Source organism: Squalius cephalus (assembly GCF_949319135.1).
Source record: "Squalius cephalus genome assembly, chromosome: 6".
Classification (NCBI taxonomy): domain Eukaryota; kingdom Metazoa; phylum Chordata; class Actinopteri; order Cypriniformes; family Leuciscidae; genus Squalius; species Squalius cephalus.
In genome coordinates, this window is record NC_137127.1 from 8,744,812 (window position 1) to 8,770,211 (window position 25,400).

General features: G+C 39.0%; 2 protein-coding genes across 13 annotated transcripts in view; both read right to left on the reverse strand.

Moving 5' to 3' along the window:
• Positions 1–432: 432 nt before the first annotated feature.
• ctcf (CCCTC-binding factor (zinc finger protein)) lies at positions 433–7,186 on the reverse strand. Of its 7 annotated transcripts, XR_013821604.1 has the most exons (15): positions 7,002–7,167; positions 5,251–5,357; positions 5,135–5,164; positions 4,474–5,040; positions 4,040–4,379; positions 3,752–3,922; positions 3,523–3,656; positions 3,301–3,421; positions 3,027–3,176; positions 2,740–2,900; positions 2,453–2,635; positions 2,223–2,361; positions 1,805–2,011; positions 1,027–1,717; positions 433–924 (listed from the first exon to the last, which is right to left on the reverse strand). XR_013821604.1 is itself a non-coding variant. In XM_079874897.1 (14 exons), the coding sequence occupies exons 2-14, from the start codon at positions 5,272–5,274 to the stop codon at positions 1,491–1,493; spliced, it is 2,451 nt and encodes an 816-aa protein (XP_079731023.1). In that variant the 5' UTR covers positions 5,275–5,357; positions 7,002–7,167; the 3' UTR covers positions 433–1,490. The 7 variants fall into 7 exon arrangements, 6 of the variants coding, with proteins under 6 accessions (XP_079731023.1, XP_079731021.1, XP_079731022.1 ...); XM_079874897.1 differs by having other exon boundaries at positions 433–1,714; XM_079874895.1 differs by having other exon boundaries at positions 433–1,717.
• Positions 7,187–7,648: 462 nt separating this feature from the next.
• The window catches only part of ripor1 (RHO family interacting cell polarization regulator 1), a 64,193-nt gene continuing 46,441 nt past the window's right edge, over positions 7,649–25,400 (reverse strand). For 3 of the 6 annotated variants that reach the window (XM_079875113.1, XM_079875112.1, XM_079875111.1), the window contains exons 9-23: positions 25,330–25,373; positions 23,623–23,748; positions 22,587–22,735; positions 22,308–22,437; positions 20,107–20,250; positions 17,461–18,420; positions 14,998–15,131; positions 14,521–14,677; positions 13,956–14,091; positions 13,555–13,716; positions 13,130–13,288; positions 11,042–11,238; positions 9,858–9,941; positions 9,542–9,632; positions 7,731–9,211 (exon numbers count right to left, since the gene is read on the reverse strand). In XM_079875113.1, coding sequence (XP_079731239.1) covers positions 9,114–9,211; positions 9,542–9,632; positions 9,858–9,941; positions 11,042–11,238; positions 13,130–13,288; positions 13,555–13,716; positions 13,956–14,091; positions 14,521–14,677; positions 14,998–15,131; positions 17,461–18,420; positions 20,107–20,250; positions 22,308–22,437; positions 22,587–22,735; positions 23,623–23,748; positions 25,330–25,373 — 2,771 coding nt within the window. In that variant the 3' untranslated portion in view covers positions 7,731–9,113. Of the gene's footprint in view, positions 9,212–9,541; positions 9,633–9,857; positions 9,942–11,041; positions 11,239–13,129; positions 13,289–13,554; positions 13,717–13,955; positions 14,092–14,520; positions 14,678–14,997; positions 15,132–17,460; positions 18,421–20,106; positions 20,251–22,307; positions 22,438–22,586; positions 22,736–23,622; positions 23,749–25,329; positions 25,374–25,400 lie in introns of all 6 variants that reach the window. The other 3 variants (XM_079875116.1, XM_079875115.1, XM_079875114.1) reach the window with 2 other exon arrangements.

Here is a 25,400-nt window from a genome sequence, read left to right on the forward strand (position 1 = left end):
TTACATGTTGGAGGAAAACTTCATTCTGAATCTGAAAACCAAATGATCAGAAATAAGGACATTGCTCTTTTGAACAAGTGACAACTTTTTACAAATATCCCATCCAAGCTTCCTCTTCTAGAAACAGCTCATATCAAAATAGCTTCCTCAAACACTCGTATTAAACTTCTTAAATTAAATGTGGTCTGAAAAACCTATTGTAAACTTTAAGTCTCCTTCCAGAATCCCATGAAATTAACAACTCATGTGACAAACAGTTTAATATTAGGGGTGGTTTCGGGAACACGACCACATCAAAACAGATCAAAATGATTGGAGTCATGCATGTTGCTGTACCTGCCCGGTTCTGTCCCTTTTCTTCCTTTTACAAAAGCTAGAACAAAATCCAACAAGGAAGCCTATTCGTCAGGTGGAACAATATTAAAGCCACTCTCTCATAAAAACACTAAGCAACCCCTCTCCATCAAGCGAGTTGAGCACTCAAATGCAACGATTCAGGCTACAGAAGGACAGAAAGAAAAGGGGTTATGCAGCCTACATGATTGTTCAGGCTTTATTTTTCCGCCACAAGTCATTTGAAAGCCTTCCGTGGCATGTTTCCAAACAACTACTGTTAAAAGCCATTGCCCTAGCATTCAAGGTCATCAATTCACTAGAAAAAGATTAAAATGTTCATAATAAAACAGAAAATAAAAATTATTTACAAGCAAGACTAGCCAAGATTACCTTTTTTGTACAAATTGATCAACTGCAGGGTTTTTTGTTTTTTTTAACATATGGATGGATGTCATCGTCCCTGGCATGATAATTAGCCGGCTACATTTCTACGCTCTCTAACATTATCATCTGTGACCAGTGAAAGAGCACATGAGGAACAAACAGCGAATAAAAGTCATCATAAATGTCAAACATTGAGAGGATTTTCTTGGACAGGGGGGGTAAAAACACCCATTTCTACAGCAGTGACAGCGATTCTAGATAGCAAGGCTTGACCAGGCACAAAATTATATAGTTTCTCAATATTGCCATGGTGATGTCAGATTTGAATTGACAAATGAAGACAGAAGGTTAGCTGGGAAAAGAAAAGTCTAGATGTATTATACCACATTATGTCAGAGACACTCCTGCTCTCAAAAATCATCTGGCCTCTCCAAGTACACAGCAAAAATAACTCAGCAGTTGAACTACTGCTGTGATAGAAACAGTAGAAAAGCGCAGCTTTGTGATCGTCATGAGAAGACAAAATGTAAGATCTTTAGGACATTGATAATTTGGAGTTTTATAGGAAAAGGAAGAGGAACAATGGAGTCTTTAAGAAATTTGATGCAGGACATGAGGCCTTAGCGTGGAATTAAAGGAGGTGGGGGGGGGGGGGGGGGGGGTGAGCATGTGTGTATATGTATATATATATATAAAATCAGGGGACACATATGGGGATGTGCATATAAGCAAGCATGTGTGATCAGCCTGTGTCCACACGCATCCCCAGATCACCGGTCCATCATGCTAAGGATCATTTCAGGAGTAAGATCACCGTTAGGTGCAGCTTCAGGGACAGCTAGCTGCACTGTTTCTACACCAGCCTCGACTGCCTCCACTTCCTCCACCACTGGCTGGGCAGCTACAGCTGCATCAGAGCCCTCAGGCTCCTTCTTCACAATGATGTTCTCAATGGCCCCTGTGCTTTCATCCTCCACCTGGATAATGGCAGCAGCTGCTAGGAGAAGCAGAGAGGGTCATTTAGTTTAACCCTGCTAAAAGATTTTGAATGGTTTGTCTTCATACACAGACGCACACACAGTACCTGTGGTAGTTTTGGCGACAGACTTTGTAGGAGAGGCCTTGGGTGCATTCTTGGGGGGTCTGCCCCGTTTCCTCTTAACGGGAGGTTCAGCTGGTGCGGGGATGGGAACGCTGGGTGGAGCCTGTTCCACATCCATCTGTTCATCGTCCAGAAGATCATCCTCTTCCTCTTCATCAATGTCATCAAGGTCAGGTTCTCCATGCTCATCTGAGATATTCAGGCGACAGTTAAAGCTTTCATAAAACCATTAAGAGCAATGATTTACACTTAGCACATAATCATACACATTTCATTCTAATAATCCACGTGTTAAAACATGTTTAGATAACCTAGTTATCTTAATAGTTCTTAATCAAGTATTTCTTCAGCTACTAAAGTCACACCAGCATAGTATCAGAACTAGAGCCAAGCTACTCACCGCTATCATCGTCGTCATCATCCTTTCTAGAGCGCATCTTCCTCTTTCGGCCACCACGAGCCCTTTTGGGTGGAGTTCCGTTCTCTCCATCAGCAGAATCCACACCAGTGCAGTTCTCTGCATGTCTGGCCATGGTATTCTGTTAAAAGTGTTAAAAAAAATGTTAAACACCGCTTACTGTATCCAATGGCACCATAAAATTAATCTGACCTCTTTGAAATATACCATACCCTGCGAGTGAAGGTCTTGCCGCACTTGGTGCAAACAAAGGATGTGGGTACAAAGTTGGGATCATGGTAGCGCCGAAAGTGCATATCCAGGAGCTGTTTCTGTCTGAAAGTCTTCTCACATTGGCTGCAGGCGTATGGTTTCTCCCCAGTATGGGTGCGCTTGTGCATTACCATGTGACGCTCCTGTTAGGAAGGAGAAGAGTAAATTAAATAAATCAGATTTTCACACACTGCAATTAACGAATGCTTATGCTGAACAATTAAAACCATTTCATAAGCTGTCTGACCTGACGGCACGCATAGTCACACTGGTCACACTTGAAGCGTTTCTCATTTTTGTGGGACTTCTGATGCTGGATGAGAGCATAGCGCTCATGGAACACCGCATCACAGTAACGACACTTTCTGCCCTGCTCAATGTAGGAATGCTGCTTACGGAGGTGCACACCTGCAATGGGCACAAATGAAACATTTTAACTTCAATACACCACAAGTGTGTTCCAAGCTGTCATTGCCATTAAAAAGCCCACTATAATTAGCCATTAAAACTACAAAATGAAAAATGTAATTTTACCGAGATCGCTCTTGCGAGCAATAACTGTGTCACAGTGGGGGCAGTGAAATTTTGCCACATTTTCTGTGTGCTTCTGCAGAATGTGCATCTTCATGGTACCACTCTGGGTAAAACGTGCATGACAGATATAACACTCATAGGGCTTCTCTCCTGTAGGACAAAAAAAAAAAAAGTTTATTTTTATTTTTTTTAAGCAAAAAGTCAATACTACTTAAATAACAGACTAAAAAAAATTGCCTGCAATAATTAAAGAGAAATGGTATGTGCTGCTGACCTGAGTGGGTCCTCATATGTCTCTTCAGCTTATAGGTATCTCTGCTGGCATAGCTGCACAGACTGCACTGGAACGGACGTTCTCCAGTGTGGGAGCGAATGTGCCGCTTCAGCTTGCTAACCTGAAATGTGTCAAAGCTCAGTTAAATTCAGGCACAAAAGAGGGAATCAAAACGGGCATGCATTTTTCCAGAAAATCTAATTGCGATGCTATAAGACCAACCTCTACACTAGCATAGTCACACATGGAGCACTTGAATGGTTTCTCATGAGTGTGCTTGTAGCGTCTGTGTCGCACCAGTTCTCCACTGGTGACGAAGGCCATGTCACAGTCAGTGCACTTATGTGGTCTGGTGCCTGTCAGAAAGAATAAAAGATTGGTTCAATTTCTAATTCACACTAGACAGCCTATAATTTCCTTTCCACTAATGGATTGAAAGGAGATCATGAACCTGTGTGGGTGTTGAGATGGTTCCTCAGCAGTGTCACAGTCCTGAAGGCTCGTCCACAAAGATGGCACTTGTGAGGCCTCTCATCCGTGTGGCTCTTCATGTGGCGATCCAGATTGGAACGACGCGGGCAGGTGTAACTGCACAGCTCACACTGGAATGTCTTCTTAACACCTGTACGCAGTGGAGATAATGCAGTGATTTAGTAGACCTGGCACAGATCTAACATTGAGATTATATTTTAATATTATGCAAGACCCTGTTAATTTTGTATGCATCACACATTCTCACCTTTCTTCTTGATTTTGGTTGGTTTAGGTGGTTTCATATTACCCACAACTTTCTCAGCATTGACTTCAGAAAGCAGTCCCTCCTGCTGCTCCTCCTCAAAATCATACACAGACACGTCCATGTCTTTATCACCCTCCGTGTTGTAGCGCAGCTTGCTTTTCTTAGTCTTCTTAGCCTTTTTAACAGGGGGTGTGTAATCTGGATCTTTGGACCACGTGGGGTCTTCATTTTGGGCTTCAGCCATCTCCTCCTCCTCCTGCTGTGGAGGTTGATCCTCTTGGGCCTGGAGCTCGTCTTGCTCCACAGTTTCCACTTCTCCATTTGCACCCACCTTGACCACCTGTAAGAGAAGATATAACATTTAAATTCACCAGATAGTCAGAGCCCATTGCATTTAAAACTGTAGTCTGCTCAAAGCAGAAATTATGGCCAACCTGGAAGCCCTCAGGCAATGGCAGGGTGTGACAGATGACTGGCTCCCCATCTTTAGGCATGGCAGTGGCATCAACCAGTGTCCCTTGCAGCTCTTCCACAGTGGCAGCAGTGACGGGGACAGCAGAAACAGGCACCTGCACTAGCTGCAGCTCTCCCAAGCCCAACTGCTGCTCCTCCATGTTCACCACCTGCAGGGTGATGATCTGAGTGTCATCGACAGTTGTGACTGTGGCTTCATGGGCAGCACCAGCCACACCAACAGGTGCTCCGACAGCAGCCTCCATGACTTCGGTCTTCATCTGGAGTAGGGCAGGGTCCAGGGAGTCCATCACCATCATCTCCACACTGCTGTTGACATTAACTACACTCTCGACCAACTGTTGCTGGGCCTCCACCACAGGCTGGCCTTCAATCTGGACTTGTTCTAACCCAGCAGCCTGCAACAATTCAGCTCCCACTTCCTCATCTTCTCTCCGCCTTTGGTATGTCTTACATTCCTTGGCCTTGAAAGCATCCCCTGCATCTTCCACCACCGCCTCAGTCGGTCCCCCTTCCATGGGTAATACCTATTGCAATTAAAAGCGAAAAAGTTAGAACGTAACACTAGATGTAAGACGCTAAAGTTTTCCTACCTGACTGCAATCTGTAGTGTTTACTTACATACACACACTGAGACAGGCTGTTATCAACCTTGCAAAAGGTGAACAAAAGGGTTGAGTTGGCACTTCCATAGGTATCCATGACTTTGGTGTTTGTATAGAGTACTGTGAGTTTACCTGCATCAAAAATGAATACTTCATCTCTCTACCCCTGCCTCCACCACTTTCTGCCTCCGATGAATGTGCTACCTGCCTCAACTCTGCTTCTTACTACCTAGCTCAACCTGTTGGGATGCAAACAAATCAATCCATCAATGTGAAAAACAAAACATACTTTCAGTTTACAGATTTTTTTTTTCTTTAACACACCCCTCTTTGGGGTTAATATACCTATTAACTTTGTAATGCGTGTATGTATTTGTGTGTGTGTGAGTATATATATATATATATATATATATATATATATATATATATTAGTAAAATGTGTGTGTGTGTGTGTGTATGTATATGTATATATATATAAAATATACACACACACACACATTTTACAATATATATATATATATATATATATATAGTAAAATGTGTGTGTGTGTGTGTGTATGTATATGTATATTTTTTATATATATATATATACACACACACTCATTATTCTATATACACGCATACACATATAAAGTTTGTTTTCCGAACACATTACCACTAATACATAACCTCGGAAAACTTGCAACTTGAACGTGAGTTCTATCAAACCAAAACCAAGTCTTGCACTCTTGATTCGAAGCCAGAAAGCATCATCTTAACCGATTCTCGCTTCTACTTCCTTATGTTCGCGCGCATTCGGCCACCAACCCATTAAACCGACAAAATGTGTCCCACTATCCTTACCTTCACACGTTTTAAAACACCCTTATGATTTTCCACAGCAAGAGGGCATTCTGCGATGGTTAATCGTGTTTTTGTACCACTACCAGTCGGGTTGTAGAGGGAGCTCTCTACAGTTTTTATCCCTTCAGTCGTTTGTTGCTTGAGGTTAGTCTTTCAAGAGTGAGCGGTCGCACCGAGACCAACGACTGCGGCGATCCGGCTGTTTTCAGGCGATAAACGCTAGGATTCGGGGAGTGTAAGGCGAGGCTCGGTCTTGCTTATCGAAAATGGCTATCCTTATAGTTTGGCAACGGCATCTTCCTCGTTTGATTTTAACCTGCGCAACACGCTAGCATCGGCGACAGGACATTATGCTAAATCAAAGACGCAGTTATTTTTTTATTCAACGTAGACTTAAACGCGTCATTTTGGATTTCAGGAGTGATAAGGACCAAAGAGCGAACAGAGGCCATCGTAATGGGACTTTATTATCGCCGAACCGGGTCAATGTTTCATCGTCTCGGGTTTGAATTTAACTGCTCGAGGAGGGGCGCGAACAGGGCGATAGGCGCGAGCTAAAATATGTTTTACGGCTTAAAATAGTACATATTACGAGTAAAACTTCGCGGATTTGACGTTTGTGTATTTAAGTGCTTGTTCTAAACTGATTGGTCCATGTATGGTTGGAAATTGGTTAACTTTAAGAGGCATATTAGCTGGTTGGCTAAGTGCGCGTGCAGAAACGGCGGGTTTCTAAAGACAGGAAACAAAGAGAAGAAACAGAAAATGGACGCCTGGCCTAAAGATTGAAGCAAACATCCTGGCGTTAAATAATGGCATCGTGGTGAAATGCCGTCTGATATAGTCTTAATAGTGCTTAATAATCAGGCTGAAGCCCGAACTTCTGGGTTATAAATGTTTTTTGCTAAATTTTCGATAACGATAGAGGGAGACAAACACCCCCCGCCAGCCGCCTGCACTGGGAGCCCCATCGTGACACCTAGAGGCCGATTAAAGCTCCTGCAAAACTCCCCCCTTTCGGAAAAGTAGCGCTGTTTTACCTGCGTTTGGTGATTTGTTCTCGCGTTGAATTCGACAGAAAGCCCAGGGTTTGTTCTTCCTTTAGGATGAGACGGAGTAATACTGCGTCCTTCACCTCCGGCGGTTTTAATCCTCTCCCGCTTTTGCAGAGTAGGCTCCGCACAAAATGGCGGCCCTTAGCGGCTGTTGCGCACGCGCGTCACGCAGGGGGGCGGTGGCGAGGGGGAGGGCTGTAAACAAAAGCAGTGTGCGGATTGGCCGTGTGGGGCGCTACTTTTGAATTACGGGATGTGGGCTTTTTTTAGACGTTAAGTCAAATTTGTATCAAAGTATGTTTAACGTTGCAGTATCTGATCCTCTTATTACAATATAAGAAGGTATTAGAAGAGAATAGAATAGCTTAACTGTGTTCCCACACTCCCAAATTGGAAATATCAGTGTGAAAGCGTTTTTTAAAATAGTATACAGTATATATAAAACACAGACACACAATATATATATATATATATATATATAGTGTGATAAATATAGATATATATCACCAAGTGTGGGAACCCTGGTTTAATCAATACACTATTGATATTTGACTCCTATGTAATACTGTTTTGATTTATGTTGATTCCTTTATTATTGAATTAATCTATTTGCGCATACATGTAGAAATGCTCAAAATATGTAATCCCTTTATTTTCACATTTTCTTTGTGACAAAGTACAAATAACAAATTTGTCAATAAAGGCAAATCAGGCAAGTTTTAGTGTTCATAATTTTAATAGTTTCCTTTACCGTTGATGTCAACAATATCCTTGTCAGACAATATACATATTTAGAGTAAATAAAAAAATCAAAAGTAAATCAGTTATTTAATGCTGCACAATCTGTAGATAATAATGAAAAATATATTTAAATCTGTTCTGCAGTTTGCAATCCTAAACCGCAGTCTTGAGTTTTAAATAAAGTCTATCTATCTCATTCTCTTGCTCCCCATACTAATTTGAGGCACTTATACACTGAAGAGGCGTTCTTTGTCATATTGAAGCCTGAAACAGATTGAACTAGAAAATAATGTTATTTAAAAACAAATGGACCTTCCCTGGTTTCAACTCAGAACCTTTCAGTCTAGCAGCACTGGAGAAATGCTCTGAGTCAAACATGATCTATGGCCACTCTGAAGATCACAAGCACAGAGAGGTTGTCGGAACCTATTTCAAAAAGGCAATATTCACCACTGTTTACAGCTTTCACTCCATAATAATGATGACATCTTTAAGAATGAATAAAAAAATGAACAGCTTCACCACTTTTACAGCAGATATTACATTGCCAGTGGCTTAAATGTGAAGTGCATGGTGAATCAAATCAGATCTGCATTTGCTATTGAGCATTTAAACATTTAAACTAAATTACAACACAAAACATTTACACTTCCAATGGGATATAGATATATATTCTGTATCAGTAAAGAATATGACAGTATGGAATGGCACTGTTACACTTTTATGGCAACAAAGTCCCTATGAAAGTTTGGGATTAATAAGGAAATATTTTCCAAGATCCCCATCCTACTTTCTGAGGTGTGACCTCAGCTATCAACATACATTCTCCAATCAATATGTACACACACACATAAGCACTCTTCACAAAGTGGTCAATCATATTCTCCATGTACTCTGCAGCTAGTCACTGCCTTCTTGCATCAATAAAGTGAAAATATCACTTTATCTCTTATCACTTGTATTGCTGACTAGGGTCCAGCTTCATTCCATGAATCATGAAGGCAACACCACTGTGCCGAAACTTAAGGCAGCAAAACATTGTTTATAAACCCACACCCACCTATGTATCTTACCTCATCACTTTACAGTAGTTCATCTTAGGCCATGTCCAAAATATGAATAACATACAGACCGACATACAAGTCCTCTTGTCTAATGATTGTAAAACATTCGTCCATTGTCCATGAGGACAATGCTGACACGTTATCTGTAAGAGTGTGATCACGCTGATTTGTGTCATTTAAAACTGTTTGATAGTAGTGTGCATTTAATAGTTTGTAATTGGCATGATCGTGACAGTGAGGATACTGAGACGCAAGTACATTGTTTTCAACAAGTATCGGCCAGTTGATTGTGTTAGAAAGCCGTACTGGCCATACTGCCGGGTGCAAAAAGGCGGGACATTCCATCTTGTGAGGACTCAAGGTGTCGATGGGCCATCTTCCCCTCCTCACCTGCAATTAAAACAAATGAAATGGAAATAAGATACATTGTCCTCCTCTTGAAAATGACAATACCTTTTGACTACATTTTATTGGCATTTAATCGGAAAATCATGATCACAAATTATGTTCATAAATTGTTCACAAATTATGTTGCAAAACTACCTATTTTTAAAACTATGAGAATGTATTTTTCTGGACCTGGAATGAAATTCTGATCTTTCCAGGTTTTTCCATGGCTCCACTTTTGGAACACATTATTTCAGTTGCATGCTTTCAGTTTAATTACTGATCTTTCCTTTACCAGTCCATTTTCGGTTGTTTAGTTCATTCACTGCTTACCTAGCACAAGCAGAGCTTGTTTGGCAGCATCCCTCACATCCTCTTTATCTGTCCGGCACAGATACACCAGCTGCTCAATGCTCTCTTTGGCCTGTGATGCACAAACACGGACAGACACTTTACATAAAGTCCTCCACCAACACTGAGGTGTGATGCTGCATACAATCTGATTCCCACTCATATCATTACAGTACATCTAACCACCAGGTTCTTGAAGTTATGCAAGCATATATATAAACAGCGTAGGAAAAAAGTAAATGTTGATTGAGTGGCACTGAGTTATTGAGGAGAGATGTTTAGCCGTGCATGAACTGACCTTCAGACATGCGAGTGCTTTACATCCACACACTCGCGTCTCAACGCCTTCATCCTCCAGCAACTCTAGACAGCTCACCAGCGCCTGAGACAGAACAATAATGAGAGACACTGAGAGGATTCAATCTAAACCCTTTCTGAATAACAAAGCAGTAAAACTTTTATTTTGCATTTAATGGTGATGATTAGGGATGCACAAATATTAACATTCTGGCCAATACCAAAGCCCATTATTGTTTTCATGTTATGGGGGATAACTGATAAATGGTCAGTATTAAAATGACATATTATAATGTTTTGCCTAAAACATTAAATAATACAATAAAAATATAACACTAAAATCTATCATTTTAAATGCTACTAGTAAATTTAGGCATCACAACATTATGTACAATGCAGTACAGTATGAAAAATGCATATTCTTCTGAAATTTTCTAAAGATTACATTTAACAGTGCAAAATTATTAGTGTTTTTTTAAGATTAACTTTAAATGAGCATTAGGCAATGTTATTTTATTATCACTGATGTACTACTATAGTGTTTTTTACTTTTGTTTCCTGTTTTCATTTTAATTTTAAAGTTTTAGTAATTTTGTTGTGTGTTTATGTAGTTTTAGTTATTTTAGTACTTAAACTATACAAAAGTGAGAAAAATTGCCTTTGCAACTAGCTGAAATAAAATTGTATTTATTATTATCATTATTTATTTAATTATTTTTATTATTTTTAGTAATTAAAAATAAATACATATATATATAAATACATATATATATAAATACATATATATATATATATATATATATATATATATATATATATATATATATATATATATATATATATATAATTAATATATAAATTTAGCATTTAGCGTGGAAAAGTTTGGAGACATTTTGCAGAATTAATGTTTCTCAAGATCTTAAAAACCATGTGATCTCATAGCTTATACTTAAACTCTGGATATTGCTTTTGTAGAAAAGTATTTTGTTTTTAATTTGAGCCTATACTTTAATATCATGTTTTAAAAAAAAGTAAATAGACATTACAAACAAGTGGAACATGGATAAATAACCACGGATGTGCAAGTTCCTGAAGTTCACATGACCTGCAAATCTGTTGAAATATTCACCTCCAAAAGCACAAACAGAGAGTTTTTGCAGGAGGATGGTTAAGCGCACTTCTTACCCTCTCCCTGTGGCGGGTTTGTTCCGCTAGACTCCGCAGCAGGGAACTGGCAGCACTGCACACTTTCCCCCTCGGGTCCCTCAGCAGCAGACTGACTGCCCGCAAGCCCTCCCTCTTTAGACTACACTCTGGAGGCTTCTTCAAAGATTTTACCAGAACATCTTGATCTCCAGACTGCAGGCATTGAACTAGCCACACTGCAGGAGAAGGACAACGAAAGAGAGACATGGATGAAACAGATACACTGCAGAGAAAACATGAGGCGGGGGAGGAGTGGAAAGAGAGGATCCTCTCTGTCGACCACACCGACAGAGAGGATGAATGGGGGTGTTGGGAGTGGTTGATACCACTCCAGATGCTTTGCAGATCACTCTTGCTAATGAATGTTATAGTCCATTAACACTTAAGGGCGCTCACAATTCACAACAATCTGCAGCAACATTCAGCAGCGACAAAAACATTGCTCATTTTCAATGAAACATCTCAATTTGTAATAAACTTCCAGTGTTAATTGGATTTTGCATTCACGTTTTCTCTCTCTAGCATCCAGCACTCACTCAAGTCTTGTTACACTGACAGTTATTTTAATGCTGGAGGTCCCAAATGGCTGTACTGTTGGTCAAATAAGGTGTTTTTTTGCTGCTCAATGCCGTAACATCATTGGTGAGCTGTAAACTAGTTTTTAAAAAACTACCCCCTGGCTTCAGCTTAGTCCCAGATTAAAATGCATGTTTGAGCTGTTTTAACTAAAAGCAACTTGCACTGACATATCTTAAACATGTCTCAAGATGCACACCAGGAAAGTTTTTTTCTAAGGCACATTTATTAAAGCTACTTAAATTTCCTTATTGAACTAAGGCCTAATCCTGGCTTAATATAAGCCCTGTCTGTGAAACCAGGCCCAAGTAAAATAAGATGTAATTCCATTTTGAAAACAAATCCGTTTTGCCACTAAAAATAAATAATCTGGTGGGGAAATAGTTTGCATATTGTTTGTGATTTTTTTCTTACCTATTTGGCAAATAGTGTTCTGTTTTTAAAGGACCATCTTTAAAATATATTGTTAGATTTATGCTTAATAATAAAACTGTACACATGCCATTAAAAAATAAATCTTGATTTACTCTGTTTAAAATAAAATGGGGTTGGTAAGCTTTTTTTATGTTTTTGAGAGTCTTATATGCTCACCAAGGCTGCATTTATTTGATCACAAATACAGTAAAAACAGTAATATTGTGATATACTATTACAAATTTTTCTATTTTAATGTGACCCTATTATGCTTCATGCAGTGTGTAATATAGCTGTTTGTGAATGTAAAAGTCTGCAAAGTGCACGAAAAATAAAGTTATTCAGACCAATCAGAGCAGAGTAGGCTGGCGGAAAGGAGGAGTTTAGAGAAACCGAATCTTCGAACGAACCGTTTTCAGACTCTTTGAGAAATTAGGTAATGTGCAAAATATTTTAAGAGAAAATTAAAGTGTTTTTGACCTCCAAAACAAAATACAGTAAAAACAGTAAAACTGTGAAATATCATTACTATTTAAAATAGCTGTTTTCTGTTTTAATATATTTTACAATGAAAGTGATGCAATTTTCAGCATCATTACTCCAGTCTTCACTGTCACATGATCATTCAGAAATCATTCTAATATGCTGATTTGGAGCTCAAGCAACATTTCTTAGTATTACCAATGTTAAAACAAGTTGTAAGCGGCACTGTATTTTTGTGGAATTTTTATTTCAAGATTCTTTGATGAATAGAAAGTTCAAAAGAGCAGCATTTATTTACGCATACTTTTCAATTTAATGTGTCCTTGCTGAATAAAAGTATAATAAAAATAAAATTATATGTATTAAGTAAAATTATTTAAAATTATATATAATAAAAGTAAATTTACTTTAGAAAAGTCTTACTGACTCCAAACTTTTGTGAACTGTAGCACAAGATTCTCTGAAATCTTACATTTATTTGAGAAGCAAAATTGTGTATTTTTTTTTTAAGGATGTTTATATTTTTTATTGGTCGATTTGTCGCTGCAAATTAATGTCCATGTACACAGGCCTTCATCTGGCCCTCAAATGTACCTTCTTCAGCCAGCTCAGGAATGTGTGTGTCCAAGTCATTCACCCCCTCTGCTTCCAGGTAGCTCCAAAACTGGAAGAGGGTGAGAGTCTCTTTGGACGCACCTCCTGCACGCCTGGGCAGCTTCCTCTCCAGGATCCGCTCCAGCAGGCGAAGAAACACTAACACACACACATAAGTTCAGTGTAACAGAGCGTCAAAAGACAATCTGATTAGGCCAACTGAAATTTAGCCTACGGTCTCATCAGAAAAAATGATCAGCAGGAGATTAAATACTCCCAGTAGATGCAATACAGGAAGTTATAGGTAAGGTTGTAATTTATGTTGATTAATGGATTGAACAGTGATTTCAATTTAGAAACCAATCAGCCAATAGCTCATTTCCAGTGCTTGTTCATGCATTAATACACTACAGCCATACACATACCTGTGTCTGTGAAGCCGACTCCTCTCTCTGGGAGTCTGCTGGCGTAAGCATCGCTGAGCGCCTGTAAGAAGGCCTCTGTGGAGGTGCTGTACACACTGCAGCCATCCGTGCACTGCCGCCATAGCAACACAGCCCCTTGGCACTGATCTAACTGAGGAACAACTGCTCCGACAAACAAAGAGAATGTCAGAAAAAGAGGTGGTTGTGAGGAAAAAATACTGACAAATATGTGAAATAACATTCTGTTGTATAATGTAAGATCTGTGACACATGACAAACAATGTATGAACATTTGCACAGAAATAAGAGTACATAGTTGAGATACAAAGGAAGCACCACAGAGAGAAAACTGAGGTAAAGTAGTAATATAACGGTTTAATTTAAAAACCTGTGAGACTCACCCTCCTCTGGTTGGATGACTCCACCCCTTGAGTCCTTCACAACCCATCGTATGAGCTCGAGGACTCTCGCCTCCCTGAGAAGTCGGTCCAGAGCGTACATCTCCCCACAGCGCAGAGGCCCGAATGTGCCTAACCTCTGTTTTACAAAAACAAAACACAGAGTATGAATACAGGCACTCAGACTCAGTGAAAACACTTCAAACATAAAAATTCCCAGCGTTAACAGTAGTAATTATATAATACTAAGAACCGTCTTCTATTTTAATATCTGTGCTAATTAATCTCCAATTAATCACACACACACCTACACATTTAGACAAACACTCAAAATGTTAATTTAAGACTTTTTTTTACTTTAGACATCCTTTATAATTTTAGAAATTATTATTATTATTGAAGATTATTTATTCAAGAAGTGAATTCAAGAAGAACATTAATACTTATGTGGGTTATAATGTATTTACACTTATGTTTCACACAATAGAAACAAAACAGAATTCTGCACACATTCCAATTATTCTCATATATGTGTATCCAAATGTCCATATGAAGTACAGTAACTGACCAGCAGCTGTGAGCTGCAGTTCTTCAGATGAACCAGCAGGGTGTGATCTAGAGCCGGGCAGCCCGTGCTGAGAGGACCGGAGGGAGTGTCCCAACATCGCGCCTCACAGCCCTCATCCTCTCCTGCGCTCTCCACAGCCGCTGGACGCTCTTCTGCGCTGTATCAGTCAAAACATAAACAAGAACAAACACACGTCAAACAAGAGAAGAAAAATGGCAAAAACATTTTCAGAAAAAGAGTAAAGAGACTGCACTGAACACAGATAAAGTTGTGAAGTAATTCGCTCAAACCAACGGTTGTCTTTCAAGGCACTGGGTGGCAGTAGTGTGCGTTTATACTGTCTATGGTGGTGTCATGTAGCATTATACAAGCAATGTATTTGATGAAAAACCTCGGTTAAACTTGGTTTCTTTCTCTTTTTTTAACTTTAAATTACCCCTTGATATCAGAAAAGTGAGACATTTCTTAAGTTCTGACCTGTCTGTCACACTCTGCTTCTCGCCATCCTCCTCCTCTTCTTCTTCTAAGTCTGATGTATTGAGGAAGTCAAAGCTTCCAAGAGCCGTCTCAACCGTCAAACTGACACTGGATGAGCGACTGCGACTTCGTACCTGCAGATACACACATTTGCAAACTATAAATCTTGTTAGTTTTATAAATAATTAAAAACTCTTAAAGTGTCAAATGTTTCAAAAGCTCATTAAAAAACTACAAATCAAATTATTATTATTAGTTAAAAGAAGCCCCAGAAATGATTATTATTATTAGTTAAAAGAAGCCCCAGATTTTAAAGGGGTAACGTTAGTTCACCCCCAAAAAAACGTTTTGTCATAATTTACTCAGTCGACGGCAGACATTGACTTCCATAGTATATTTTTCCTACAATGGAAGTCAATGGGCCAACATTCTTTAAAATATATTTTTTGTGTTCAACAGAAGAAAGAAACTCATACAGGTTTGGTACAACCTGAGGGTGAGTAAATTACAAAGTTTTCATTTTTGGGTGAACTATCCTTTTAAGGCCTAAAGTTCTAGGCTGAATTGTTGATTACGTGATATTATTGTCAGTTTACCACAGTGAACATTCAAGCAAAAATCATGTTTACAGCAATGCATTTCCAATTGAAGTCTATTGGGGCAAGGTACTGCACAGGGTTATGTTAAATACACACTGTTTCTAAAATATTGGCAGATATTGTGAACATAAGGCTTGTATGATAGAATCGCTAACTAACTTTGTCTCTGCAAGTTACCGGTACGTCCAATCTGCACATTTTTTATGTTAAACTCTTCCAAATACCTTGAGCAATATACTTCTATTGAAAGTGCAATACTGCAATTATAGTGTTTTTTATATATATAGTATAATATATATATCTGTTAATCAACAACATGACAGTCAGTGTCAATAGAGCTTAACTTGTAAAACCTGGAACATTCATAAGGCCAATTCTGGAAAGAGACACATTGTGTTTAGTCTATGACTAAGGTAAGATGTGCCGGGAAAACCTCCTCTGTAGACACAGGATGAAGCGGTTAACAGTGAAAGCAAGGGGCATGTCTTTGATGAACTCTATTGTTTTACAGAAGAAGACCAAAGCCTCTGAACCCAAACCCGGATTTGAGACTTTGATGGTTATCGTGAGTCATGGATACAAGGAACACCCAAAGTCTTCTGGACCCGAAACATGGAGAATCTAACATCTCAGTCAGCCAGGAAGAGCTACACCCTAAGAGGCCATTCACACAGAATGTTTTTTTTTTTCCCAGTCCACTGTGCTACTTTTCCGCTGTTCAATGCAAACGCACTAGACGGACTTGTTTAACAGTTGCGCACATGTCTTTTGCAGCATCTCGTGCATGACGGAGGAGTGCTCTAAAAACGCAGCATCCAAGTTAAAATAAGTTCAACTTTTTAAAAACACATCTCCAGACCTTGCGTTTTTTCTGCTCCACTGACCTGCATGTTGCGTTGTATGTGAATGACCCCTAAATCTGTGAAGCTCCACTGCATGATGGAAAGGACAGAGGTTAAAGCAAATTTGTCTTCATTTTCAACCTCCTTGACCTTCTCCATCTCATAAAAGGTTTCAAATGTCGATCAATATATCGATCTAGATATCTGTCGAAGATGCATTGTGATCGGATCTCAGAGTAATGTTAATGCAATCTAGCCATCATATCTGCATTCACAGGTCAATGTTACACAAAACAGCGCTCACTATAATGTAGTAGGTTTTTTTGCGTGACAATCAAGGGCGGAGTAGATCGCAGTAAGTTTGTTTTCGCACCTGAAAGTTGCACAGCTGTTTATTGTCTGTAAACGATGCGCAATTTTTCAACCACATCTGGCCCATATTTTGGACCCATAAGTCTAACATGCAATGTATTATTATTTGAAACCTCCCCCTCATTTGAAATGTGTAGCCAAACGACTGAAATGGTCTTTAAAAGAAACCCCACCACTTCAAGTCGACATTTTCCATTCTAGACTTGTTTTAAATATTGCGATGGACACAGATATCTGAAAATTTATCCAGATACAGAAGCCACTTGTTGCTGACAAGTGAAAACTCACCTTGTCCTGATTGGCTGATGATACGAACTGCTTGATCAGATCACAGTGATCGGATGTTAATGCCAAATGTAAATGCAATCTAAGTTTAAATAAATTAAATAATAATAAAGTATTTATCATATTTTGTATATAACATATTTTTCATACAACTTAAATATATGTGACTGTACATATCATAAGCATTATTAAAATAATTAATATATTTTTGAAGATAAAAATTATTTATATAAAATAAAAAAATTAAGAATAAAAAATTTGGTTGCATTGCATTACTTGGTGAACAATTTTCTCTGTAAAAAAAACTGACTCCAAACCACAACAACAAACCCACAAACAGTAAAAAAAAAAGTTACAGCACTCACTGTTAGCGCCTCCTCCAACAGCTTCAGCTCTTGCTCTAAGACCTGCAGTTCTGGGAACTGGCCTCTGTAGTCATCGAGCGAGGACAAAACGCCACTAAGGGCCTCTTCCACGCTGCTGTCTGCTGATTGTTCCTCCAAACCACCCATGGGTCTGATGTCTACTAAAGAACCAGATTTCTCGGCCAGCAGGTCGCCTGTTTGTGTCTTTGTGAGGTGTGGCTCACAAGAGGAACCAGTCCTAGGAACACCATTGTCCATCTGCTGGGACAAAGCAATAGCACTGGAGGAAGAGTCTTTGTCTCCACAGGTGGGCCTTGACGTGAGCTCTCTAGCTTTTACAGCTGAGTCACAAGCTGTTGTTTCTGCAGGAGAGCGGCTTTCTGAACAGTTCAGTGGCTCAGTGGGACAGGATGGCTCACTTGTGGAGGGATCAGGAAAGGGACAGGTCTCCTGAGTGTCTGGTACTACAAAACATGGTTCTGCTCGGTGGGGCATATCCATGGCAATGTCACTTACAAATACCGAAGAGACCTTCGAAGTTACTTCAGTGGCCTCCACAGATTCCAAAGCCAGTCTGTCTATCGAAACACCATCTGCGCTGTTCTCGCTGATATGGCTAAGTGAGCGAGAATAGCTGGGATGGCCATTGGGCACTTCCTGTTTTACAGGAGCCTCAGTGGTGATTGTTATGGAGGCTTCTGGTTTCTTCAGATCCTCCTCTTCTTCCTCATCCTCTTCTTTCTGATTGGCCAGGCGGGTGGGAGTAGAGGTCGCTGATTCACGGGGTGCAAATGAGATTTCAATGGCAGGAGGAGCAGTTTGTACCTCAGGCTGTACTAAGTTCTTGTGTGCGTGACGCATTCCCAAGGAAAGCTGAGGACTGGAGGAATCATCTGAGGATTCAGAGGAGTTTGACCAAGCCGTTCCGTTCTCCATCTCTTCTTGCCTCCTCAACATATTCTAGCGGGGAAGAAATAGATTATGAAGATGAAAACAAATGATTATGATAATTTAAATAAAGACCCTTTCACATGACTCACGTTAATGTTTCTCAAAGCATCAAACTCTGTGGAGCAAAGCGTAAAGCTGGAACACAGCGCTCAAAGTTCAAATAATTGTAGCTTTCAGATGTCTACATACACTGAGTTGTAAAGACAATGCTGTACACACACAGCCGGTCAAAAGACCGTCTGACAGTCTTTTATGACCAACAAGGCTGCATTTATTTGATCAAAACTAGGGTAAAACTAATAATGTGAAAATGATTACAATTTAAAATAACTTATCTATTTGAATATATTTTAAAATGTAATTCATTCCTGTGATGCAAAGCTGAATTTTCAGCATCATTACTCCAGTCTTGAGTGTCACATGATCCTTCAGAAATCATTCTAATATGCTGATTTGGTGCTCAAGAAACAGTCTAGGGGCAAAGATGTTGCAAAGATGACCACAGAGTGAACTGACTTGTCTTAAAGACATTTTATATGTAGTAAAATAGTAAAAATATTAAATAAATAAATAAAAAGCCCTAATGGAGTCATGTGAAAGTTCATATTCGACTATATGGTCCATAGTGAGACATTCCGCTAAAATAACACATGACGACTGTGAGCAGACAGCAGGCTAGTTTGTGGAGGGAGATGACAATACAACGGAATGATAGGAGTGTGTTCTTCATCACTCAGCATTAGCGTGTATATTTGGACGCGGAGGAGCTTCATTATAGTGGAGAGCAGACTGGCGTCAGGCCCAGTGAGCTAAAACACTCCCTGCTCCCTCTAATTAACTTCTGCTGTAGCTGCTCCCTGCCTCGCTGGGCTAATGTGACCACCCTTCAAAACAATAACAGCATCAATGAATGCATTATTGACGGCTGTAGATGCTACTATTGTCACTCACATTCAGACAGACAACGAATAACATGCACAAGGATCCTATTTGCTCTATTTCATTAAAGACAACTGACAGTAACTACAGGACACAGTGGAAATCATCACTACAACAACTATAATTTCTGAGATAGATGGCAGATACTACTCATTACTAGAAAAACCATACAAACCTGTTTTAGTCACATCTAGGGATGTGCCCGAAGCTGAATACTGTGTTCGGAACGGAAATGACACATTCTACGAAGCCCCTAAAAGGGACATGGTGATGGGAAGAAATATGAGATGGGAGGAAAAAATATATTTCAATGCTTTTGCGTCCTCTCGCAAATATATATTCCGATAATTATGTTGTATTTAGGGAGCCGCTATCAATATGCGGGGTATTGAAATCGCTTTTGAATGTGTGCTCGCTTTTTACTTTCACTTTCCAATTCGCGATCACTCATACTCTGTGTATGGGGAAGGATGGTACTGACCCCACATTTTACAAGTTAAGATATTTGTCAATGACACTCAGGATCTGTTGCGCACCAAATCCTCCGCCATCGTCCTGTCAGTCATCTCTCTCTTCACGTGAAGCAGCAAGCCTAACCATGTCCCTTTAGGGGCTACGTAGAATGCGTAGTTCATTTTCCATGCCTTTCTGAATTCAGATTTGGGCTTCGGGCACATCCCTAGTCACACCTTTTTAGCTAACTACTGACTACTAAGTAAAGCTATATAACTAGCGCTACAGACCGACCACACTTACATGGCTGGAAAGCAGAGAGGTTCCCAGGCGGACAGAGGTGACGTCGCTGCACGAGCAGCTCTGAGTCAGTTTCTCTGTCAGTGAGTCTCTGAACACGTCCAGTAAGGACCAGCGCTGTTTGGATATCATGCTCCCTGGGGCGGTCTGCATGCAGTCAGCGGGAGAGCATGAGCATTTTGTGCAGGCTAAAGCTACATCACTTTTGGCCCGAGGTAATCTGACCCAGTAAACTATGAGTCTGGCCTAGCCAAACTTCTTCCATTTCATCAAACTCATCTGAGCTGATCTGAAATGGAGACATTATGTTACTGTGACCTCATGAGATCAAGATGCTTCTGAGAAATGACTACCATTAAGTCTATGTGGAGCCTTAATTTAAATCTTAAGAGGGTCTGGAGAACTGAGAACCTCCATTAGGAAGGGAAGGGAGAAGAATGGCATATCGACATTATGGTGGTATGCACTTAGAAGAAATGTTTTGTTTAAATCAATTGAGATCAAATGAATCTCCCTGGAGTATAACAGAAGCAAAGTATATACACAGAGCGGTCCAAAAGTCTGAGGCCATATTGAAAATATTGGGTGCAAAATTACAAATAAACCTGGAGAGGGTTAAATATAAATGAGAAATATTAGGAAAATACAAATAAAAAAAAAAGTAAGATTTATAAGTCACTGATCAAATATGCTAATTTGTGGCACTGATCATGTGATACCTTTGTTCAGACAATCAGATGCTCTTGGTTCTACTGCAGCACAAGATGCTCTTTGGATTATTCTTAGATCATGCAGGAGAACATCATCATAAGGTTTGACAAACGAAGTTCATGCATAAAAATTGTAAAATCCTCAGTTTTTCAATTTTACTATTGTAAATGTATTATGTATTGTAGATAATAAAATTAAATAAAACGTACAAATTACTGTAAATATTATATTATAATATATTTTATAGATATTAATTATTTTAAAGGGGTCATGAACTGCATTTTTTTTTTGTTTCCTGAGGTGGACTTATAATGTTAGTATGATTTTTACATCAAACATTGTCAAAATGTTGACATAAAAGGCCACTTTCTAGCCCTCTGATTTGAACGACCTGTTGAAAGGGGCGTGTAAATGTAAAGGCCCACTGCTATGATTGGCTAACATTTTTTACCATTACAGCTTTCGAGATTAATTAATCGTGAAAAGTTTTAATTATAGCATTAGCCATTGAGCGCATGAATGCAGTGATCTCGTGATTGCAACTAGATTTCTGCACCTCACAAATTTCATCAAAACTAACTAATGCAAACAGGAGTTTTGGCAAGAGTCACTGATAAACTCGTGCTGTGTGTGATTGACAGCTCCAGTGATTATAAGATTATAGGGATCTTTAATTGGTTTCTGTATATAATTTAATCACATTTTAAATAACAGAATATTTTTTTATGCTACTAAGAGAAATGTGAAGTTGACCGTTTAGTCACTGGCTTGATTTACTGACACATAAACAGCAATAAACGATTTTGAGACGATAAAGAACGTCTGACTGCACATCACTAGTCACATATTAGGGATTAGAATTAACACGGTAACTTACATGTTGTGGCATTACTATTGCATCCATATCTTACAGTAAAAGTCTGTTTGCAAAGGCAGTGCTGCAAATGCGACTGATTTACCAAAGAATGCTCAGTGAAATGTACCAAACTCTCTACTGAGATAATCATAAAATAAATAACCACTTTCCTAGCATTGGGATCCTTTGGAAGGTAATGTTATTTTTAGCCCAGTGATCCTGTATCTCTCCTCTCTTTCTCATCTCACTAACGCACAAGTGGGCGGGGCTGATTCTGCAGAGGCGGCCTTTCGTCTCACTATTACATTATTAAAATACGAAACAAGTCACTTTTTGGAGCTTGGTTTCAATAAAAGCCGTTTTTTGACTAATGAGGAAGTTTTGAGTTCTGAAACTTGTATAGTACAATGACCTCTTATGTCAGAAAATCAAAAATATGATTTCTCAATTCATGACCCCTTTAAATTATATTATTTATAATAAAATGTACCATTGTAGATTCAGGTTGTTTGTTTAAAAAAAAAAAGTTTCCAAAAAAAGTATTTTTTTACTGAAGATTTCAGACATTTGGAACCTCATTGTGTATAATCAAGGGACAATGTACATTTAATAGAATTGGACAAATGGACAGACTCACATAGAAGGCCTGCTCTCGTAGAGAGGGTGTGTCTGGAGGACTCTGGTTGTAGGTAGAAAAGCGTTTGTTGACAGTAGGAGCCTTGTTCACGGTGCTCGCTGAGGACGACTGGTCATCTTTGTCAAAAGGACTACAGGAGAAAAAGGAGAATGTTTCATGACAACGGCATTTAAACTCAAATTAGTTGTCTCATTGATCGATTTTATCACCAATTTTCTTGCTAAAAATTCCGGTCCGTGATCTGACCAAATTTATGAGATCCCTCAAAGCTGTACTTACTTCCAGGTGACCTCAAGACTGAGTTTGATGGTGCCCAAGTCATTGATATCCACAGCTACTGTTTGGGGCAGGGCAGCAAACAGGTCCTTCGTCTCACATGAGACACTTCCCACCACCACATGATTGGCCAGACTCTTCAGCTCTGTCACCTTCACATACATACAAGATGTTTATTTAGGAGGAAATTTCATTATCAGTTTTAATGACCAGTGCAATATGCAAAACGTTTTAGACGTTGTTGTTATTTTTCAACTAGACAATGCACCTGCCCAAATTGCAACGTTTTGTCCAGATTTGAACCCTATAGGGAATATTTGGTCTCACATTAAACTCAAACTAACTGGGACAAATTTTTCAACTACTCGACTGTTTGAAGCTATTAACACTGAGTGGAACAACACTGACTCTTCTTACTGTAAAAAGCTGTCTGCAAGTCGGGAAAGGCTATTCCATGCTAAGTTGCTTTATCTACAGTATTTGTGCAATTCTTGCTAATTTCCTGACCAGTTATTTGTGAATAAAAAAGGTTAAGACCATTAAAAGACCTTTAGCTTGGCACATTTTTGTACAAAAAACGAAAACCAAAAATTGCCCAGGAATTTACATTTTACATCTCTCAGGGCAATCTAAAACATTTTGACAAACGTCAGCTGCATTCTCTTCATTCTTCCCCTGGAGTCTCTCTGTTTTAATATCGCTGTCTTCTGTAAACTTCCTCTAACTCTATCCCATGCAGTCTTCCTCTCTCTATCCCCCCAGCCTCTCTATCTATCCCGAAGTAATGTTCCCCTCCCCTCACATGCAGTTATGTGTCTTGGAACCATTAGGAGAGAAAAACAAGTCAAAGTCCAGCTGCTTTGCTGTTATGTGCATTAATGTCCCACAGATTGATGTGACAGTGGTGCACATGTGAATGTGACAGGAAGGAGAGACAGAGATTGATAGTATGTGTGAGAAAATAGAGGGAGGGAGAAATAGCAGACAATATATGAGTGAATGTAACTTTATATTCATATAAAAAAAAACTAAAAAATACCTTTATAGATAAAAACTCTGTGATGAGGGGGAGGAAGACCATGTCCTCACTGTCCCACACTTGCTTGCCATTGATTTCAATCCGACCCCGCAGCTTCCACCGCTGGCGACCATACTTCATAAAGATCTGTAAAGGTTTTTAAATAACAGCTTCATTCAGTCTGATTAACAATCAATCTACTCAAATAATTTCTTAATCTGTATGTTATTGTTATTATTACATTGTAAGCAATTTCTAATTGGCAACTGTACTTTATAAAACCGTTGGCAACTCTACTTATAAAGAACTGTGAAGGAATTTAAATGACACCAATCAGTCAGTCAATCAACAATCAATTAACAAATTATTAAAATGATTTCTTAATATAATAATAATTATTATTATTATTATTATATTGTAACTTAACAAAAATACTTTAATAAGATTAAAAAATACTTTAATAAGAAATTATTTTAATAATAACTGTATTATGTATATCCTGTTTTAAGGATTTTTACTGGATTATTATGTATATTTGTTATATTTTATTTTATTCTCTATATTTTTATAAATAAAATGTATAAAAATACACTATATACACTATACCAGACTGCCAGATTGCAAGATATTAAGGCTTGTTTTCATAAAATAAAGCTTAAATGAACCATTTCTATCCGTTTTTGATGCGTTTTTGTATTGTATTAAGAAACTTCAAACTTTTAAATAACTTTAAACAGATTATTTATTCATTCACGTGGAGAGGAGGAGGAAAATCTTGACTTTTGTGTGTTTTTGCACAGTAAAGCAATGAACAGAGAAAGAATAACAGATGGGCTGAATAAAAAAAACAAGTCTCTACCACCCACTCTTTCATCATTTCTAGATATTCGAGTCAATTTCTTGTTCTTTTTCACACCACCTCCCTTTCTGTCACATCTCTGAGGCCTCTTGCAGAGCAAACTGTGCTGACTCACTGCATTGATTGGCTTGTCAGTCACTCTGAATCTCTTGAGCATGTTAAACAGGTGGAGGTGGGGCAGACACATTAACATTCATCCTTCTTTAATTATCCTCCGCCTCCCCAAATCTGTTCCTCACTGCACAGAGCAGATGCCGAGATCTGTCTCTGTCTGCCTCTCTTGCAAGCAGTCATTTAGCAGACGCTTTCATCCAAAGCTTGCTTAAGGGCACAATGTTAGTTATAGCTCATTGATTGCCTAGTGCAGTGTTCAGACCAGCCAGATCTTCAATCACCACTATCTGTCATATCCGCCACTGACAAAAGTACAAAGCAGATCACTGATGACATCAAGGCAGCTTTATGAGGACACGATGAATGTAAAAATAGAGGAAAGTCAACAATCTGGTTTACTTAAGTAATGTGACTTTAAAGGGTAAGGTGGGACTTTATTTTACCCAACAGAAACTGAATGAATCAAGAAAAGTGTGAATTCGAGAGCTGAATGCAAGTTTGCAGTTCATTGTGGAGCGGATTAACATTATGACCCAGGTTTCAGGCCATATTTTTCAGAGCTTCTACCTACTGCGAACCAAGATGACAATGCATCTCAATGTATCTCTCAATGTTTTTTTGTAATGCAAACTTTATTACATTAACTGGCCTTTTAATAAAAGAATACTATGTGAAAACTATGTGCACTGATGAATTGTGCACAATAAGATTTCGTGCTGACTATAAATCAAAGAGAAGGTAAGTTATCAGCTCACCTCATACTGATCTCCAGCACAAAGTCGTGCAAAACCCGCCAAGCCTGAAACAAAGGCACACGTTGTTATTT

Bases quoted from the DNA above. Each gene is read 5' to 3' on its own strand.
- ctcf (XM_079874895.1), bottom strand. From the start codon at position 5,274: ATGAAGTATTCATTTTTGATGCAG. The intron at 3,657-3,751 runs GTTCATGATCTC...TCTTTCTGACAG, and splicing joins CCATCTCAACACCCACACAG to GCACCAGACCACATAAGTGC. The intron at 2,901-3,026 runs GTAAAATTACAT...TGCCCATTGCAG, and splicing joins TGCTCGCAAGAGCGATCTCG to GTGTGCACCTCCGTAAGCAG.